This window comes from Cervus canadensis, chromosome 25 (assembly GCF_019320065.1).
Source record: "Cervus canadensis isolate Bull #8, Minnesota chromosome 25, ASM1932006v1, whole genome shotgun sequence".
NCBI lineage: Eukaryota > Metazoa > Chordata > Mammalia > Artiodactyla > Cervidae > Cervus > Cervus canadensis.
The window spans coordinates 29,069,083-29,084,971 of NC_057410.1; the positions used below are offsets into that span (position 1 = coordinate 29,069,083).

At 45.8% G+C, this 15,889-nt stretch overlaps 1 protein-coding gene across 1 annotated transcript; it reads right to left on the reverse strand.

The window, feature by feature from the left end:
- Positions 1 to 95: 95 nt before the first annotated feature.
- On the reverse strand, positions 96 to 15,889 carry AAAS (aladin WD repeat nucleoporin). The gene is made up of 16 exons (XM_043446331.1): positions 15,631 to 15,889; positions 14,884 to 15,011; positions 8,220 to 8,275; positions 7,818 to 7,909; positions 7,552 to 7,598; positions 7,187 to 7,285; positions 6,722 to 6,865; positions 2,344 to 2,464; positions 1,908 to 2,032; positions 1,666 to 1,726; positions 1,425 to 1,515; positions 1,125 to 1,218; positions 971 to 1,038; positions 741 to 822; positions 554 to 638; positions 96 to 425 (listed from the first exon to the last, which is right to left on the reverse strand). Exons 1-16 carry the CDS (start codon positions 15,751 to 15,753, stop codon positions 198 to 200), a joined length of 1,644 nt encoding a protein of 547 aa, XP_043302266.1. The 5' UTR covers positions 15,754 to 15,889; the 3' UTR covers positions 96 to 197.

A 15,889-nucleotide genomic window follows, 5' to 3' on the forward strand; every position in this document is an offset into this window, starting at 1 on the left:
TTTTGCTTTCAAATCATTTGAAAACTATCCAGTTCTTAAGGGTAAATAACGACCAGATTCACAAGGAGTGACTAAAAAGTGAAAGAGCCAAGATCTAAACCCAAAGTCCATGCCTTTTTTTTCCTTCAGTGTACCCCAGTGCAAGTCACTGGAAAAGACAGTCTCATAATTAAGTGGAAAACGATAAAGGACACTTATTACTGAAAGTGGGAGTGAGGGGAGTGGGGCTGGGCAGGGGGTGGCCCTGGGAGAGGGTCCCAAGGGGCAGAGGTTGGGGATGTCTCAGTAAACAGGGGTAGATCGTGAATAGAGCCTCCACCCCCGGCTGGGGGCTCTTGGGTTCGGCCAAGCACTGGGCTAAAGCGTGGAAACTGGGCATTAACAAAGTACAGAGGGATGTGGGTGATCCGGCCTGTGGACCAGCACTGCAGAGAGAGAGGGAAGCAAAGTCAATCAGGCTGGACCCAAAGAAGGGGTATTTATGGCAGAGCCACCCAGCAGCCATGGCCCTCAGCTCCTCCCACTCCTGCAGCCCAGCAACTGGCCTACTCACCACGCTGAGCAGAGCTCCTTTGTTGAAGGAAGGATGAAAAGTGATGAGCTGGGCCTGAGCTCCTGGCTCCCCCTGGATAATGCCACTAGATGAAGAAGAGAAGGTGAGCAGGCAGCTGGAGGCAGGAGGCAGGTATAGTGGGATGTGGGTTTGGTATGGGAGGGCCAGTGAAGAACCCAGCACTTACCAAGGAAGTAGCTCAAACACGGGGCTGTTTCGAGTGCGAAAAAGGAGGATGACTGGTTTCCCATTCTGGACCCGAGGATTGCCTATAAGAGATGGATGAGGGACAGGAAGGATCTCTGGAGGCCGAATCCCAGGGCAGGGGCACAGCAGAACTGCTGCCAGGATGTGGATACACTTGATGAATGGGAAGATGGTGCAGCCTCAGCAGAGGCCTTGCTCTCCACCTCTCACCTTTCATGAGCACAGCCAGCCGCTCCCCGCTTGGGTCCCAGACCATGGAGTGAGCCTCTCCCCCAAGTCTGCGAGTCAGAACAGCAGGTTGAGGGGCTCTGCGTGGTCCCTCCCAGCTTTGTCTCTCCGCCCCTTCCTCACCCACCCAGCTTACCTCTCCTCGCCGTCCGGCGTCTGTACGGTGGTCTCAGACAGATCTGCCACTATTGTAGCGGACTTGGCGCCTCCAACATAGCCCTTTCCCTCACCTGTGGGTCAGAGCAGGTGCTCTTAGGTATAGGAAAGGGCCCCCTCCCCCGGCCCCATCTCCTCTCCATCACAGCATCAACGCCTCTCAAGTCTTCCGAGCTGCTTTCCTTCCCTTTTTCCTTCAGAGCAGCATACTCCACAGGGCTCTTTCCTCCCTCCGACTACCCCAGCTATTGTGCATCTGGAAATGTTGCCCCTGACTCACCACAACGTTCTGGGAATGACAAGGAGTAAATAAGCGGTTCCCCCAACACAGTGAATAGCAGGCGGTTTCCACTGGGACTCCAGCAGCCAGTCTGGGGTCAGGGAGCAAAGGGCAGGAAAAGGGTGGTCTATGGGAATACAGGAAGGACGCACAGGAGGAAGAGAAGTGGAGGTAGGGGGACACGCCTGGGGAAGTCGAGCCAACCTCCTCCCCAGCTCCTGCACTGCACACTCCCTCCTACCTGGCATCGCCCCGAGAGGGTAGGCCACCGCTCGCAAGTCCACATCTGGGCCTCCCAGACCCTGTGCCAGAGAGAAGCAGGCACAGCTTAGAGTTCCAGGTGTCACAGCTCGGACCTCCCTGCCTGTCAGTCCCAGGTTCGGGGGAATGGGAATGAGGACAGAAGACTGTGCAGCTGGAAGTTCCAGGAGCCTAGTGCCTTTCTCCATGTCCTTCCTGCCCACTCCCGCTCTCCCCACTCACCGAAAGACAGCTGAAGGAGTGGTAGCCAAGACTTTGCTGCCATCTGGGGACCAGAGCAGGTTCGTAACCCCACCTCCCCGAAACCAGGGAAGGGGAACACAGGTCTCTGTTGAGACATCCCAAACCTAGGAGAGAGGGGGGGAGACAGTGAGACAGGGAGACAGTATCCCCAACACCCCACAGATCCCCTTCCCTGAGGTACAAAGAACCAGAGAGGGGAGGAAGTGGGAAAGGGTTGAAACAGGAGGAAACAGTGAGCAGAATTTTACATCTGAGGAGCAGGGCCGGGGCTGCGCCTTGGATAAGTTTAAGACTGAATGGATAACTACTCCTCTCCTCCCCCAGCATACTTCCCACCACCAGGCAAAGGCAGCTCTTCCCTCAAGTCTGAGGGGTGTGACTGAAGTGACCCCAAGAGGCGTGGGGACCAACTCACCAGGATGGCAGCGTCCACAGGGGAAGCTGAGAGCAGCCGCCCCCCACTAGGGGCCCAAGCCAAGCTGGTAACAGGTGCGTGCCCAGGGTGAGAGAGCACCTGGGCACAGCCGGAAGAGGGTCTGCAGAAGGGGAACGGTGTGGGGTCAGATGGCAAGAAGAAAGCCTTGTGGTTCTATCCCTGCCGCCTCCTGCTAAAACTGCCCAATCCCTGTGGCCCCTCTGAGTTCAGCAATAAGAATCATGGAAGTTAAAGGAAAACAAGAAGGAAGCAAGGGCAGTCACTACCAGGAGGTCCAGAAAGGGTGAAAGGGAGTAAACCTGAAAGAGACAGGAACTTCATTTTACTATTATTCATTTATTTATTGGCTGTGCGGGATCCTTGTGGCTGTGTGGGTTCTTTTGTCTAGTTGCAGTACATGGGCTTCTCGTTGCAATGGCTTTTCTTGTTGCGGAGCATGGGCTCTAGGGCGCGTGGGCTTAGTAGTTGTGGTTCCTGGGCTCTAGAGCACAGGCTCAATAGTTGTGGCTCCCAAGCTTAGCTGCTCTGAAGAATGTGGGAATTTTCCTGGATCAGGTATCGAACCCGTGTCTGCTGCATTGGCAGGCAGATTCTTTACCACTGAGCCACCAGGGAAGTCCGAAAGAGACAAGAACTTGTGACAAGTAAAGCTAGCTGGTGCTGGGCTGGGGAGATGCATGCTCTGCTCTAGATGAGAACCCTCTCTCCACAGGACCATCCTGCCTGGAGGCCAGGGTAACCCATGACATCAGCTCACAGTTCCAATCTCGTATCTTTCTAGAGTTACCTGCCACTCCTCAGAATTCATCCTGTGCTCCCAAACCTGTCTCTCTGTTTCCTTATCACAATTACCTTCCCTCCTCAGTGCTCTGCCTCGTTTTCTGCTCATCAAAGACGGTGTGTGTGGCGACCTTCCTGACTAGGCTGGGAACTAACTGAGGACGCCAGCTGTGTCAGTCAGCTCTGAATCTCCAGAGCGACATACTTGGCCCAAAAAGTGCAGGCTACTCTGTCCCTTTTCCTCCCACCTTTAGCTCTAATGACGTCTTAGGTCACCAGTCTACAAGTTACTCCCTTAATTTTACAATACATCAGTTTACAGAGATCCATCTCATTCTTTTCAGTGGCCTCACTGTATTCCACTGAATAGATGAACTATAATTTATTCAGTCGTGCCTCCACAGACATTTCAGTTGTTGGTGATTTTTTTAATCACAAGTACTACTGCAAAAGTATTCTTTATATCTTTATGTACTCATGTCATTATTTGTGTAGAACACAGTATTAAAATGGAATTGTGGGTAAAAAAGACTTGCACCTTTCAAAAGATAAATATGCCAACAAATTATTTTCTGAAAGTTTGTGGGGCTTCCCTGGTGACCCAGTTAAGAATCTGCCTCACAATGCAGGGGACACCAGTTCGATCCCTCGTCCGTGAAGATTCCACAGGCCAGTGCACCATAACTACTGGGCCAGAGCTCTAGACCCCAGGAGCCGAAACGACTGAGCCTGTGTGCCGCAACTACTGAAGCCTATGCTCCCTAGAGGCTGTGCTCCTCAATAAGAGAAGCCACTGCAACAAGAAGCCCGCACACAGCAACAAAGACCAAGTGCAGCCAACATAAATAAAATAATTTTTAAAAAAGAAAAGTTTGTACCACACTATGCCACTTTTCCTACTCTTGCTAATAATGGATGTTATCAAACATCTCAATTTTAATAATACTGTCATTCTGAACGGGCAAAAAAAAATCCTATGTATTTTTCTAGTCCTTTAAATTATGTATTTTTACACTTAGTTTTTTTATCAGCTTAGAATTTATTTGTATATAAAATGTGAAGCAAGGCCTAACTATAATTTCCTAAATGGATAGCCAATTATGTCAAAACCACACAAAAAAAAGAAATATGAACTTGTCTATTGCAATGCAAGCCAAATTCATCATATATTAAATTTCCATAAATTCCTAGATCTGTTCCTAAATGTTGTGATACATTGATCTGTTTGTCTGATCTTATGACAATAACTTTGTATTACTGTAACTTCATAAAACATTTCAATACCTAGAGGCAAGTCTCCTCTCAATGTGCTTCCTTTTCAAACTTCGCGTGGTTACCCTTCCACATTTATTCTTTCATAAACACTCTAAATACGATTTTGTCCAGTTGACAAAAACAAACAATTCAGTAGAATGCTAATCGGAAATACACTTAACTCGACATCTTTATGATTAAATTTTCCTATCAATGAATACAGCATGTCCCGCCATTAATTAAGCTTTTGTTTAATATTCTTTAATATTGACTTCCCTGAAAAAAAAAAAAAATAGTGACTTCCCTGGTGGCTCAGACGGTAAAGCATCCGCCTACAATGTGGGAGACCCGGGTTCAATTCCTGGGTCAGGAAGATCTCCTGGAGAAGGAAATGGCAATCCACTCCAGTATTCTTGCCTGGAAAATCCCATGGACGGAGGAGCCTGGTAGGCTACAGTCCATGGGGTCCCAAAGAGTTGGAAACGACTGAGCGACTTCACTTTCTTATTGGTACAAAGGAAAGCTATGACCTTTTCAGTTTCCTGGATCCAATTACTGTACTACTTATATTTCTTACCAGATTAAACAGGTTTCTTTTAGTTGAATCTCTTGTTTTATCTAGGTGTAAAATAATATCTCCAAATAAAAATTAATTTTATCTTCGTTCTCAAGACTTTACCAAAATCCTTTTGTCTTACTGCACTCACAAGAACATCCAAAACTACTGTTGATTAACATGGTGGCAAAGATACCTCTGTCTTTATCTTGACATTACTGGAAAAACTTTTAGTATTTCCTATTTCACAGTTTAATATGGCAGCCACTGATATTGAGTACACATTCTTTTTTTTTTTTTTTTTTAATTTTTTATTAGTTGGAGGCTAATTACTTCACAACATTTCAGTGGGTTTTGTCATCCATTGATATGAATCAGCCATAGATTTACACGTATTCCCCATCCCGATCCCCCCTCCCACCTCCCTCTCCACCCGATTCCTCTGGGTCTAGAGTACACATTCTTTATGTTAGGTCATCTCTTTGTATTCCTATTTACTTTATGCATTCAGCAGGATGTCTGCTTATTCAAGGGCATTTATTGATACAAACATTTTTCTCCCTTAATTTGCCAATGTAATAAATCATTTTAATATATGTCCTAATGGTAAATAGTTTCTAATTTCTGGAAAATTCCACTAGGTTAAAATTTTTTTTAAAAAAATATGCTTTTGGATTCTATTTGGTAGTCTTTTATTTAGGATTTTAAAATCAGTACTCAAATATTTTCTTATACTACCTATTGTCAGGTTTCAGATTTAGGGTCACATTAACTTTATAAAAAACAAATCAGGGTGGGACAGAAAGAGGATATTAATGGGAAAACTGGTGAAATGTGAACAAAGTCTAGAGTTTAGTTAATAATGTTAAAAAATAACAACGTTCAAATGTCAGTTTCTTAGTTTTGACCGATGTGACATGGTAGTATCAGATGTTAATAATGGGGGAAATGGTGTGAAGGTATAGCCAAACCCTCTGTACTATCTTTGCAGCTTTTCCAAAAATCTACACTTATGTCCATATAAAGTTTATTAAAAGGAAGAAACAAATCAGGAGGCTTTCCAAATTTTTCTATGATGATCTGGATTAGTTCCAATAACATGGAGATTATCTTTTCTCTGACAATTAGACAAACTACCATAAAATCATCAGTCTGGCATCTTTTTTAGTGATACAACTCATCCATTTTGGTAACACATATTTGGTAGAAAATCAAACATTTCCTTAGATTTTCAAATGTGCTGGTCTAAATGTATAAAATATTCTCTAATAATTCTTCTATTTTCTTCCATATTCATGGTTCTCTCTCTTTTCCCATTCTGAAAATAGTATACTTTGGTTTTCTCTTTTGCCTTAATAAAGTGAGCCAAAATCTTTATTCAAAATTTAAAGAACCAGTTTCTGGTTTTATATTTAGTTAGTTCTTGTGAGGATTCTTTTTCCATTTTCACTGGTTTCAGCTCAAATCCATATTAATCCCATATCTACATTAATTGCCTTTCTCCCTTCTGTTAAACCTGCATCTGGCAGTCCTCTCAAAAAGACTGTTTTTCCACTTCATGATCCACAGGTGCACACTCCCCACAAGCCCAGAAGCCCCTAGTTCTGTCCCTTTCTCTAGATTATTGCTTCGCAGAACCTCCACCCTGGCCTTAGGTCTGCTTCTCCCGTAGCCATGGGAAGCGCTGTGAGGACGAAGAACTTTTCCTCCCAGACCGCCTCACCAACTCACAGTCTCGGGCCAAGGTAAGAGACTGCTGGGACTCACCGGGTAGACAAGGACGTGGGATCCAGAGTCCAGATGAGAATGCAGCTCTGGCAGGCCACAGCCAAGACAGAGGCACTGAGGGGCTTCCAGGCCAGGGCCGCCACATTGCGCTGCAGCCGGTGCTTCAGGGAGGGGACTATAGTGCTGGGGTGAAATGGGAGGGGACAGAGTCAAAGCAGGGACACTGAGGTACAGGGGACCTGAGTGTAACTGAGGACAGACATCCAGAGAAGAAAGCAGATCATCCAGGGCCTGGGGGTACGGTGGGACAGAGGATAGGATAAAGGCTGGGTTTGGAAAGAGGATGCATCCAGTTGTGGGGCCTCCCTGACCCCAGTTCTGGAAAGAGCCATCGGACCGGGCTCAGGAACTGCAGGACTCCCTGGGCACGGGAGTTGGAGAAGGAAGTGGGGACTGAGAGACGGAGACTGAGGAGGCAGAGCCCACCCAGGGTGCCATGCGCACCTGTTGGCATTATACACGCGGACTGAGTCATCCAGCAGGGCCACGGCGAACTTGTTGGTGTGGGGGTGCCATGCAAAGACCCGCAAGCAGCAGCTGGACCTGGGGCAGGAGTGACAGTGAAGAGTCCGAACTGCACCTCACCACACCTGGGCCCAGAGCTCAGGCTGCCTTCCACATGAGACTGTTACATTTTTTGCTGTTTCTTTTTTGTTTGTTTGTTTCTTTCTTTATTGGAAGGTAGGAGTGAGAACATGGGGAACAGTCAGGGAAGGGGTGGGAGGAGTCTCTGCCTTGTTTTCCCTCTCCCCAAAAGAAGTCTCAAGGTTCAGGACTTCCAACAAAAGCCCCAGAGATGGTACACTCACCAGTTTGTGACTTGAGCAAATTCAGCAATCAGATCTTCGCTCCTAAGCTGTAATAACAAAGCAGACAGAGGATGCACTGGGACAAAGGGCACTCATCCCCTCAAAGCTCCCACGGGGAACTGGACCATTCCCACCCTCTGCCTTCCCATCACAGCCTGACCCTAAGGCACAGTAAATGGTAGGAGTTAAAAAAAAAAAGAAAGAAAGAAAATGGTAGGAGTGGAGGAGCAGCAGCAGGGAAGGCCAGCGGCAGAAGCCAAACTTACAGACAGATGGGGAAACAGGGACCCGTGGAGGGAGGAGGCCCATCGACAGAGTGCCAGGGCCCAGCTGGATGCCGTCTTCACCCACTCAAACACTGTGGGGTTGAGGAAGCAGCCGTGATTAAACCGTTCACAGGGCTCTCACTGGGCACCTGCCTAGGTGAGGGCTGAGCAAGGGCAAGCACTCTCCAGGCCCTTCCACCCAACAAGTGATCTGGATACCCACTCTGCGGATGAGGGGTAGGTAGAGGTGACAGGAGATAGCACCAGTGGAGACAACTGGGCCAAGAATACAGGGCTAAAGGGAAAGGCGCTGGGCCAACAGGTATTGGGATGAATTATGGGGAATATGGAGGGGAGATGGCAACCACAAAACTAGAGAAGGCTGGAGGTAAACACACTTACCCTCCTCCTCTGAATTTGCAATTTCATTCAGCACCCCAAAAAGGCCTACATCACGCCTGAAGAGGAGAGGGAACTGTGAGTTAGACAGCTTTGATCCCTTCACTCTCCCCTCTAAGTTCCTCCATTCATTCATTCATTCAACACATACTCAGAATAAGATCAGGGACTTCCCTGGTGGCGCAGTGGCTAAGACTTCACACTCCCAATGCAGGGGGCCCAGGTTTGATCCCTGGTCAGGGAACTAGATCCCACTTGTTGCAACTATAAGATCCTGCATACTGCAACAAAGACCTAATGCAGCCGAGTAAGTAATACATAAATAAATATTTAAAAAATAAATAAGAGCACTTCCATTTAATGAGTGGCAACTATATGTCAAACACTTTCCCTTGTCCTTTCATTCTATCCATTTCCTCAATGAGACAACTAAGGCTCAGAGGTCTGTCAGGGCTTTGTGTGCAGATCAAGGAGTCAGGACTTAAAAAAAAAAAAAAAAGGAGTCAGGACTTGCCCAAAGACAATGAATAGAAAGTCAATGAAGGAGTTTCAGTTAAGGAATAAACTAATCACACTGGCATTTTAGAAAGATCAGTCTGGCTGCAGATTAGAGGGAGACAAGAATGGAGAGAAAGAAATAGGTTAAGAAGCTACTTCAGGAATCTAGAAGAAAGGTCAAAGTGGCCTGAACTGAAGAAGGAATTCATAGGGCCTGGACTCCATCTCAGGCCTGTCTGTGCTGATCGTGCTCTGCCACCTCTCCAGTGGACTCTGAACTCTCTGCTTAGTGCCTGTGGGAACGACAATGGAAGGATAAGACCCCCTCCGGACAGGGGAACCTTGAAGATCATATCCAGGTTACTCATCACCTAAGAGAAAACAGACACTAATCACCCCTGCCTCCGGACAGTATCTATCAGAATGTAAGCACAGGCTTATCGGTTATTAACTGGTTGGAATGTAATCGCGGGCTTATTATTAACTGTTTGAACACATAACATGTGAATGATGGCGTTATTGTGATTGTATTTACCCTCCCTTTGTAAGCATCAAGGGATTGGGGTGGTGGGTTTGGACACGTATACATGGTGTATAAAAGATTTTCACAAGTGCTGGTCAGGGTCCTTGGCTAAGAGGAGACTCTGCCTTGGGCCCACCGGTGTAATAAACTGCACTCACTATCTGTATTGTCCCTCCGAGTGAGTTTGCTTCCCGGAAAGCGTGGCTATAACAGAACCACTGGGGGTTGAGAAAAGAGGACAGGTCTGAGAGCTTGAGGAAGTAGAACAGACAGGATTGGAGGACTAATTCAACATTAGTAAGGTAAAGAGTAATATCAAGGAAAACACCTAGATGATAATTATAGCATCCAACACTGATTACACTATGCCAGGACTGGGCTACAGCTTCACACTCAACATCTAACTTAGCTATTATCAAAACCCTACACAACAGGGGTAGTTATCATCTGCATGTTTAGATGAGAGAACAGGGAGTGTGAAAGGTTGATTATCAAAGGAGAACTAGGTAGAAAAAGCAGAGTCAGGATTCAATCTGTCTGTCTGTCCCAAAGCCTACATTCAAGCCACTTATTCTTATATGACTAGGAAGGGCATTCCTTGAGATGAAAAACACAACGAAGACACTGGCATAGAGAGGAAAACAAAGAGGTTGATTTTGAACGTGCTGAGTTTGTGAAGCCTGTAGAATATCTGACTGAGGGTGTTGAACAGACAAGTGAACACCAAGGTGTGTGCAAGTCCAGTTCAGGACATCAATATTTAAAAGACAACAGAGGGCTTCCCTGCTGTCAAAGCGAAAACAACGCCAAGTTGTGAATGTGACCGGTGATGAAAGTAAAGTCCGATGCTGTAAAGAACAATATTGCATTCTCCAGAACCTGGAACCTGGAATGTTAAGTCGATGAATCAAGGTAAACTGGAAGTGGTCAAACAGGAGATGGCAAAAGTGAACACTGACATTTTAGGAATCAGTGAACTAAAATGGAATGGGCGAATCTAATTAAGATGACCATTATATCTGCTACTGTGGGCAAGAATCCCTTAGAAGAAATGGAGTAGCCCTCATAGTCAACAAAAGAATCCAAAATGCAGTACTTGGGTGCAGTCTCAAAAATGACAGAATGATCTCTATTCGTTTACAAGGCAAACCATTCAATATCACAAATCCAAGTCTATGCCCCAACCAGTAATACTGAAGAAGCTGAAGTTGAACAGTTCTATGAAGACCTACAAGACCTTCCAGAACTAACACCCAAAAAAGATGTCCTTTTCATCAAAGGGGACTGGAATGCAAAGTAGGAAGTCAAATGATACCTGGAATAACAGGCAAACTTGGCCTTGGAGTACAAAATGAAGCAGGGCAAAGGCTAACAGAGTTTTGCCAAGAGAACACACTGCTCATAGCAAACACCCTCTTCCAACAACACAAGAGAAGACTATACATGTACATCACAAGATGGTCAATACTGAAATCAGACTGATTATATTCTTTGCAGCCAAAGATGGAGAGGCTCTATACAGTCAGCAAAAACACGACCGGGAGCTGACTGAGGCTCAGATCATGAACTCCTTATTGCAAAATTCAGACTTAAATTGAAGAAAGTAGAGAAAACCACTAGACCATTCAGGTATGACCTAAATCAAATCCCTTGCGATTATACAGTGGAAGTGACAAATAGATTCAAGGGATTAGATCTGACAGACAGAGTGCCTGAAGAACTATGGATGGAGGTTTGTGACATTATACAGGAGGCAGTGGTCAAGACCATCCCCAAAAAAAAGAAATGCAAAAAGGCAAAATGATTGTCTGAGGAGGCTTTACAAATAGCTGAGAAAAGAAGAGAAATGAAAGGTAAGGGAGAAGGGGAAAGATATACCAATTTGAATGCAGAGTTCCAAAGAACAGCAAGGACAGATAAGAAAGCCTTCCTCAGTGATCAATGCAAAGAAATAGAGGAAAACAATAGAATGGGAAAGACTAGAAATCTCTTCTTCAAGAAAATTAGAGATACCAAGGGAACAATTCATGCAAAGATGGGGACAATAAAGGACAGAAATGGTATGTACCTAACAGAAGCAGAAGATATCAAGAAGAGGTGGCAAGAATACACAGAACTATACAAAAAAGATCTTCATGACCCAAATAACTACGATGGTGTGATCACTCACCTAGAGCCAGACATCCTGGAATGTGAAGTCAAGAGGGCCTTAGGAAGCATCACTACAAACAAAGCTAGTGGAGGTGATGAAATTCCAGCTGCTGCTGCTGCTAAGTCATGTCAGTCGTGTCCGACTCGGTGCGACCCCATAGACGGCAGCCCACCAGGCTCCCGTCCCTGGGATTCTCCAGGCAAGAACACTGGAGTGGGTTGCCATTTCCTTCTCCAGTGCATGAAAGTGACAAGTGAAAGTGAAGTCGCTCAGTAGTGTCCGACTCTGAGCGACCCCATGGACTGTAGCATACCAGGCTCCTCCTTCCATGGGATTTCCCAGGCAAGAGTACTGGAGTGGGTTGCCATTGCCTTCTCCAGAAATTCCAGCTAAGCTATTTCAAATCCTAAAAGATGATGCTGTGAAAGTGCTGCACTCAATATGCCAGCAAATTTGGAAAATTCAGCAGTGGCCACAGGACTAGAAAAGGTCAGTTTTCATTCCAATCCCAAGAAAAGCAATGCAAAAGAATGTTCAAACTACCGCACAATCACACTCATCTCACATCCTAGCAGAGTAATGCTCAAAATTCTCCAAGTCAGGCTTCAACAGTACGTGAACTGTGAACTTCCAGATGTTCAAGATGGATTTAGAAAAGGCAGAGGAAACCAGAGATCAAATTGGCAACATCTGTTGGATTATAGAAAAAGCAAGAGTTCCAGAAAAACATCTACTTCTGCTTTATTGACTATGCCAAAGCTTTTGACTTTGTGGATCACAAAAAACTGGAAAATTCTTCAAAAGATGGGAATACCAGACCACCTTACCTGCCTCCTGAGAAATCTGTATGCAGGTCAAGAAGCAACAGTTAGAACTGGACATGGAACAACAGACTGCTTCCATATTGGGAAAGGAGTATGATAAGGATGTATACTGTCACCCTGTTTATTTAACTTATATGCAGAATATATCATGCAAAATCCAGGGCTGGATGAAGCACAAGCTGGAATCAAGATTGCCAGGAGAAATATTAATAACCTCAGATATGCAGATGACACCACCCTTATGGCAGAAAGAGAAAAATTAAAGAGCCTCTTGATGAAAGTGAAAGAGAAGAGTGAAAAAGCTGGCTTAAAACTCAACATTCAAAAAACTAAGGTCATGGCATCCAGTCCCATCACTTTATGGCAAATAGATGGGGAAACAATGGTAATAGTGACAGACTTTATTTCTTTGGGGTCCAAAATCACTGCAGGTGGTGACTGCAGCCATGAAATTAAAAGACGCTTGCTCCTTGGAAGAAAAGCTATGACAAACTTAGACAGCTTATAAAAAAAGAGACATTACTTTGACCACAAAGGTCTGTCTAGTCAAAGCTATGGTTTTTCCAGTAGTCATGTATGGATGTGAGAGTTGGATCATAAAGAAGACTAAGTGCTGAAGAACTGATGCTTTTGAACTGTGGTGTTGGAGAAGACTCCTGAGAGTCCCCTGGACTGCAAGGAGATTCATCCAGTCTATCCTGAAGAAAATCAGTCCTGAATATTCACTGGAAGGACTGATGCTGAAGCTGAAACTCCAATACTTTGGCCACCTGATGTGAAGAACTGAGTCATTGGAAAAGACCCTGATGCTGGAAAAGACTGAAGGCAGGAGGAGAAGGGGACAACAGAGGATGAGATGGTTGGATGGCAACACCAACTCGATGGCCTTGGTTTGAGCAAGCTCCGGGAGTTGGTGATGGACAGGGAAGCCTGGCATGCTGCAGTCCATGGGTCACAAAGTGTTGGACACGACTGAGTGACTAAACTGAGGGGGCTTCCCTCCTGGTCTAGAGGTTAAGAATCCACATGCCAATGTGGGGGCACAGGTCTGACCCCTGCACTGGGAAGATCCCACATGCCACAGAGTAACTAAGCCTATGCACCACAACTACTGAAATCCGAATGCCTAGGGCCAATGCTCTGTGAAAAAAGAAACCACTGCAATGAGAAGCCCTAGCACCCCACAACAAAGAGTAATCCCTGCTTGCCACAACTAGAGATAGCTCTCACACAGCTGCTGAAGACTCAGCGCAGCCAAAAATAAAATAAATAAACAGAACTTAAAAAAAAAAACAAACAGCGATTCATATAAAAGACAGCAGGAAGCAACTTCCCCAGTGATGCAGTGGCTAAGACCCCATACTCCCAATTCAGGGGGCCGGAGTTCAATCGCTGGTCAGGGAACTAGATCCGGCAGCGCAACTAAAAGATCTCGAATGCCACAATGAAGATGTAAGATCCTGCACAACTAGAACCCAAAGCAGTCAAAAAAAAAAAAAAAAAGACAGCAGGAAGAGAAGTAGCAGCTCAACAGAGGCAGAAACCGAGAAAGAATCCAGGACTGAGTGGGTTTTCAGACCATGACCTGATGTTAAGCTTCACTCAAGGAGACATGCAAATGAAACTGTTATGCAAAATCAAATATCAAAGTTTGATAGCACAAGTGTTAGAAAACAGGCACTCTCATACACTTTTTTTGGCTTTGTTTCATTTTTAGGTTTTTATTGGAGCATAGTTATCTCACTGCTGGTGGGTCTATAAATATGTACAACTTAGAGGATTATATGGCAACAGCTCATGAAATTACAAATGAAAAAAAAAAAAGAAATTACAAATGAACACACCCTTTGAACCCCTACTTAAAACAATGCTGCTGCTGCTAAGTCGCTTCAGTCGTGTCCGACTCTGTGCGACCCCACAGAGGACGGCCCACCAGGCTCCCCCGTCCCTGGGATTCTCCAGGCAAGAACACTGGAGTGGGTTGCCATTTCCTTCTCCAATGTGTGAAAGTAAAAGTGAAGTTGCTCAGTCATGTCCGACTCTTAGCAACCCCATGGACTGTAACCTACCAGGCTCCTCTGTCCATGGGATTTTCCAGGTAAGAGTACTGCAGTGGGTTGCCATTGCCTTCTCCAACACAATGATGAGGATAATACTAATAATGGCTAACTCTTAATGGGATTAATATGTGTTTTACTTATTTAATCATCACTAGAACCTTGTAAGACAAGTTTCATTTTACAGATGAAGAAATTGAGGGACAGAGTGATTAAGTAACTTGCTCAAGGTCACACAGCTAAAAAGCGGCACAGCCAGGAACTGAATCCAGGTTTCACTACACGTATAAAATCTATGACCCATGTATGAGATTATTCACTGCAACCTTATACCTATCCTTTCTGAGCTTCAGGTGAAGGCTCAGAAAGTGATAATGACATGAGGGAGCAAGTTTACATAATTAAACCAGAAAGGAAAGCAAGTCACTGGAGATGAAACGAACTACCGTTGCACAGCCTTAAGTTCCACAGAACGGACTGATAATTTGATGTGTTGAATGACAGACAGCTCTGAGCTACAGAGAGCCAGGAAGCCCAGGGCAGAGAGGTGGTGACCTCACTGCCTCCAGGATTTGCAGACCACTGGCCCAGGAGACCCTTTGTCAAGTCTCACCAAATGTTGATGCATCTCTTCCACACTTGCTCCCGGTGGTGGATGAAGGCAGTTCTTGTGCCATGGTCCAGTCTTCCAGGGGTCTTCAAGGGATCCTTAGTCAGGTTTAGGACAGGAAGATTGATCCACTATAGCCAGAAATGAGAGGTATGACAGTGAGTGAGTTCTACTTCCCAGATCTCTACTGAACCCCCGTTTCCCATTTCCACAAAAGAAACCCTTGTGGAACTGGGTAAACAAGTCTTATCTCCCTTATCGGTAAAACCAGAATAATATTTCATAGGTATGCTGTGATTATTAAATCACATTATTAAAACATTTGTGGAGAACACCTGACTCAGAGTCTCTTTCTTCCACGCAAACGCTCAATAAACGTCTATTTCTCTTCCTTTTCCTTGCCAGCAAAACCTCGGGGGAAAAAACTCCCCAGGTTGGGCCTTCCCAGTTGTCCCAGATACTGTCTCCAACTTTTCATAAGTCCTCCTGCACAGTCACATCCCCTAGATTTCGCCCTCACTCTCTCCATGCCCGCTAGGCCCGCCCCACAGCTTCTCAGCATCCCTCATCCTCCAATCCCAGCTCTAAAATACATTCCATCTCTTCTATTCGTCTCCACCCTGGGAGAGGTTGTTTCCAATCCTCCAGTCTGGGGATCGCAACGCGCCCCCTCCCCTCACGCTGCCTCTGCTCCCACAAACCCTCCGACACCCCACGCTTAAAGGTCCCCTCCCTCCTCGCCCCGACCACCTGGCCCCGGAAGTCGGGAGGCGGACTTTCACAGCTACTGCCTGTCACCAGTTCGTTATTGTGCTCGTATAGGGTGATTTGTCCCCTAGGCGGCGGAGGAGGGAACAACCCCAGGGAGCACATCTTGCCGGTCCCGAGGACGTCCGGAATCGTCAAACTCCCAGAGCCCCGCTCCTCCGACTCTTAGTTCCCGGGCTAGATTCGGATGCGTACGGGTAGCCGCTTGGGACAAACGGCAATGCAAAGCTCAAAGAAAGTA

Coding starts and splice junctions, on each gene's coding strand:
- AAAS (XM_043446331.1), bottom strand. CDS start 15,753: ATGTGCTCCCTGGGGTTGTTCCCTCCTCCGCCGCCTAGGGGACAAATC. Junction 8,276..14,883: donor AAGAGATGCATCAACATTTG/GTGAGACTTGAC, acceptor TCTCCTCTTCAG/GCGTGATGTAGGCCTTTTTG. Junction 7,286..7,551: donor TTTGCTCAAGTCACAAACTG/GTGAGTGTACCA, acceptor CTCCTGCCCCAG/GTCCAGCTGCTGCTTGCGGG.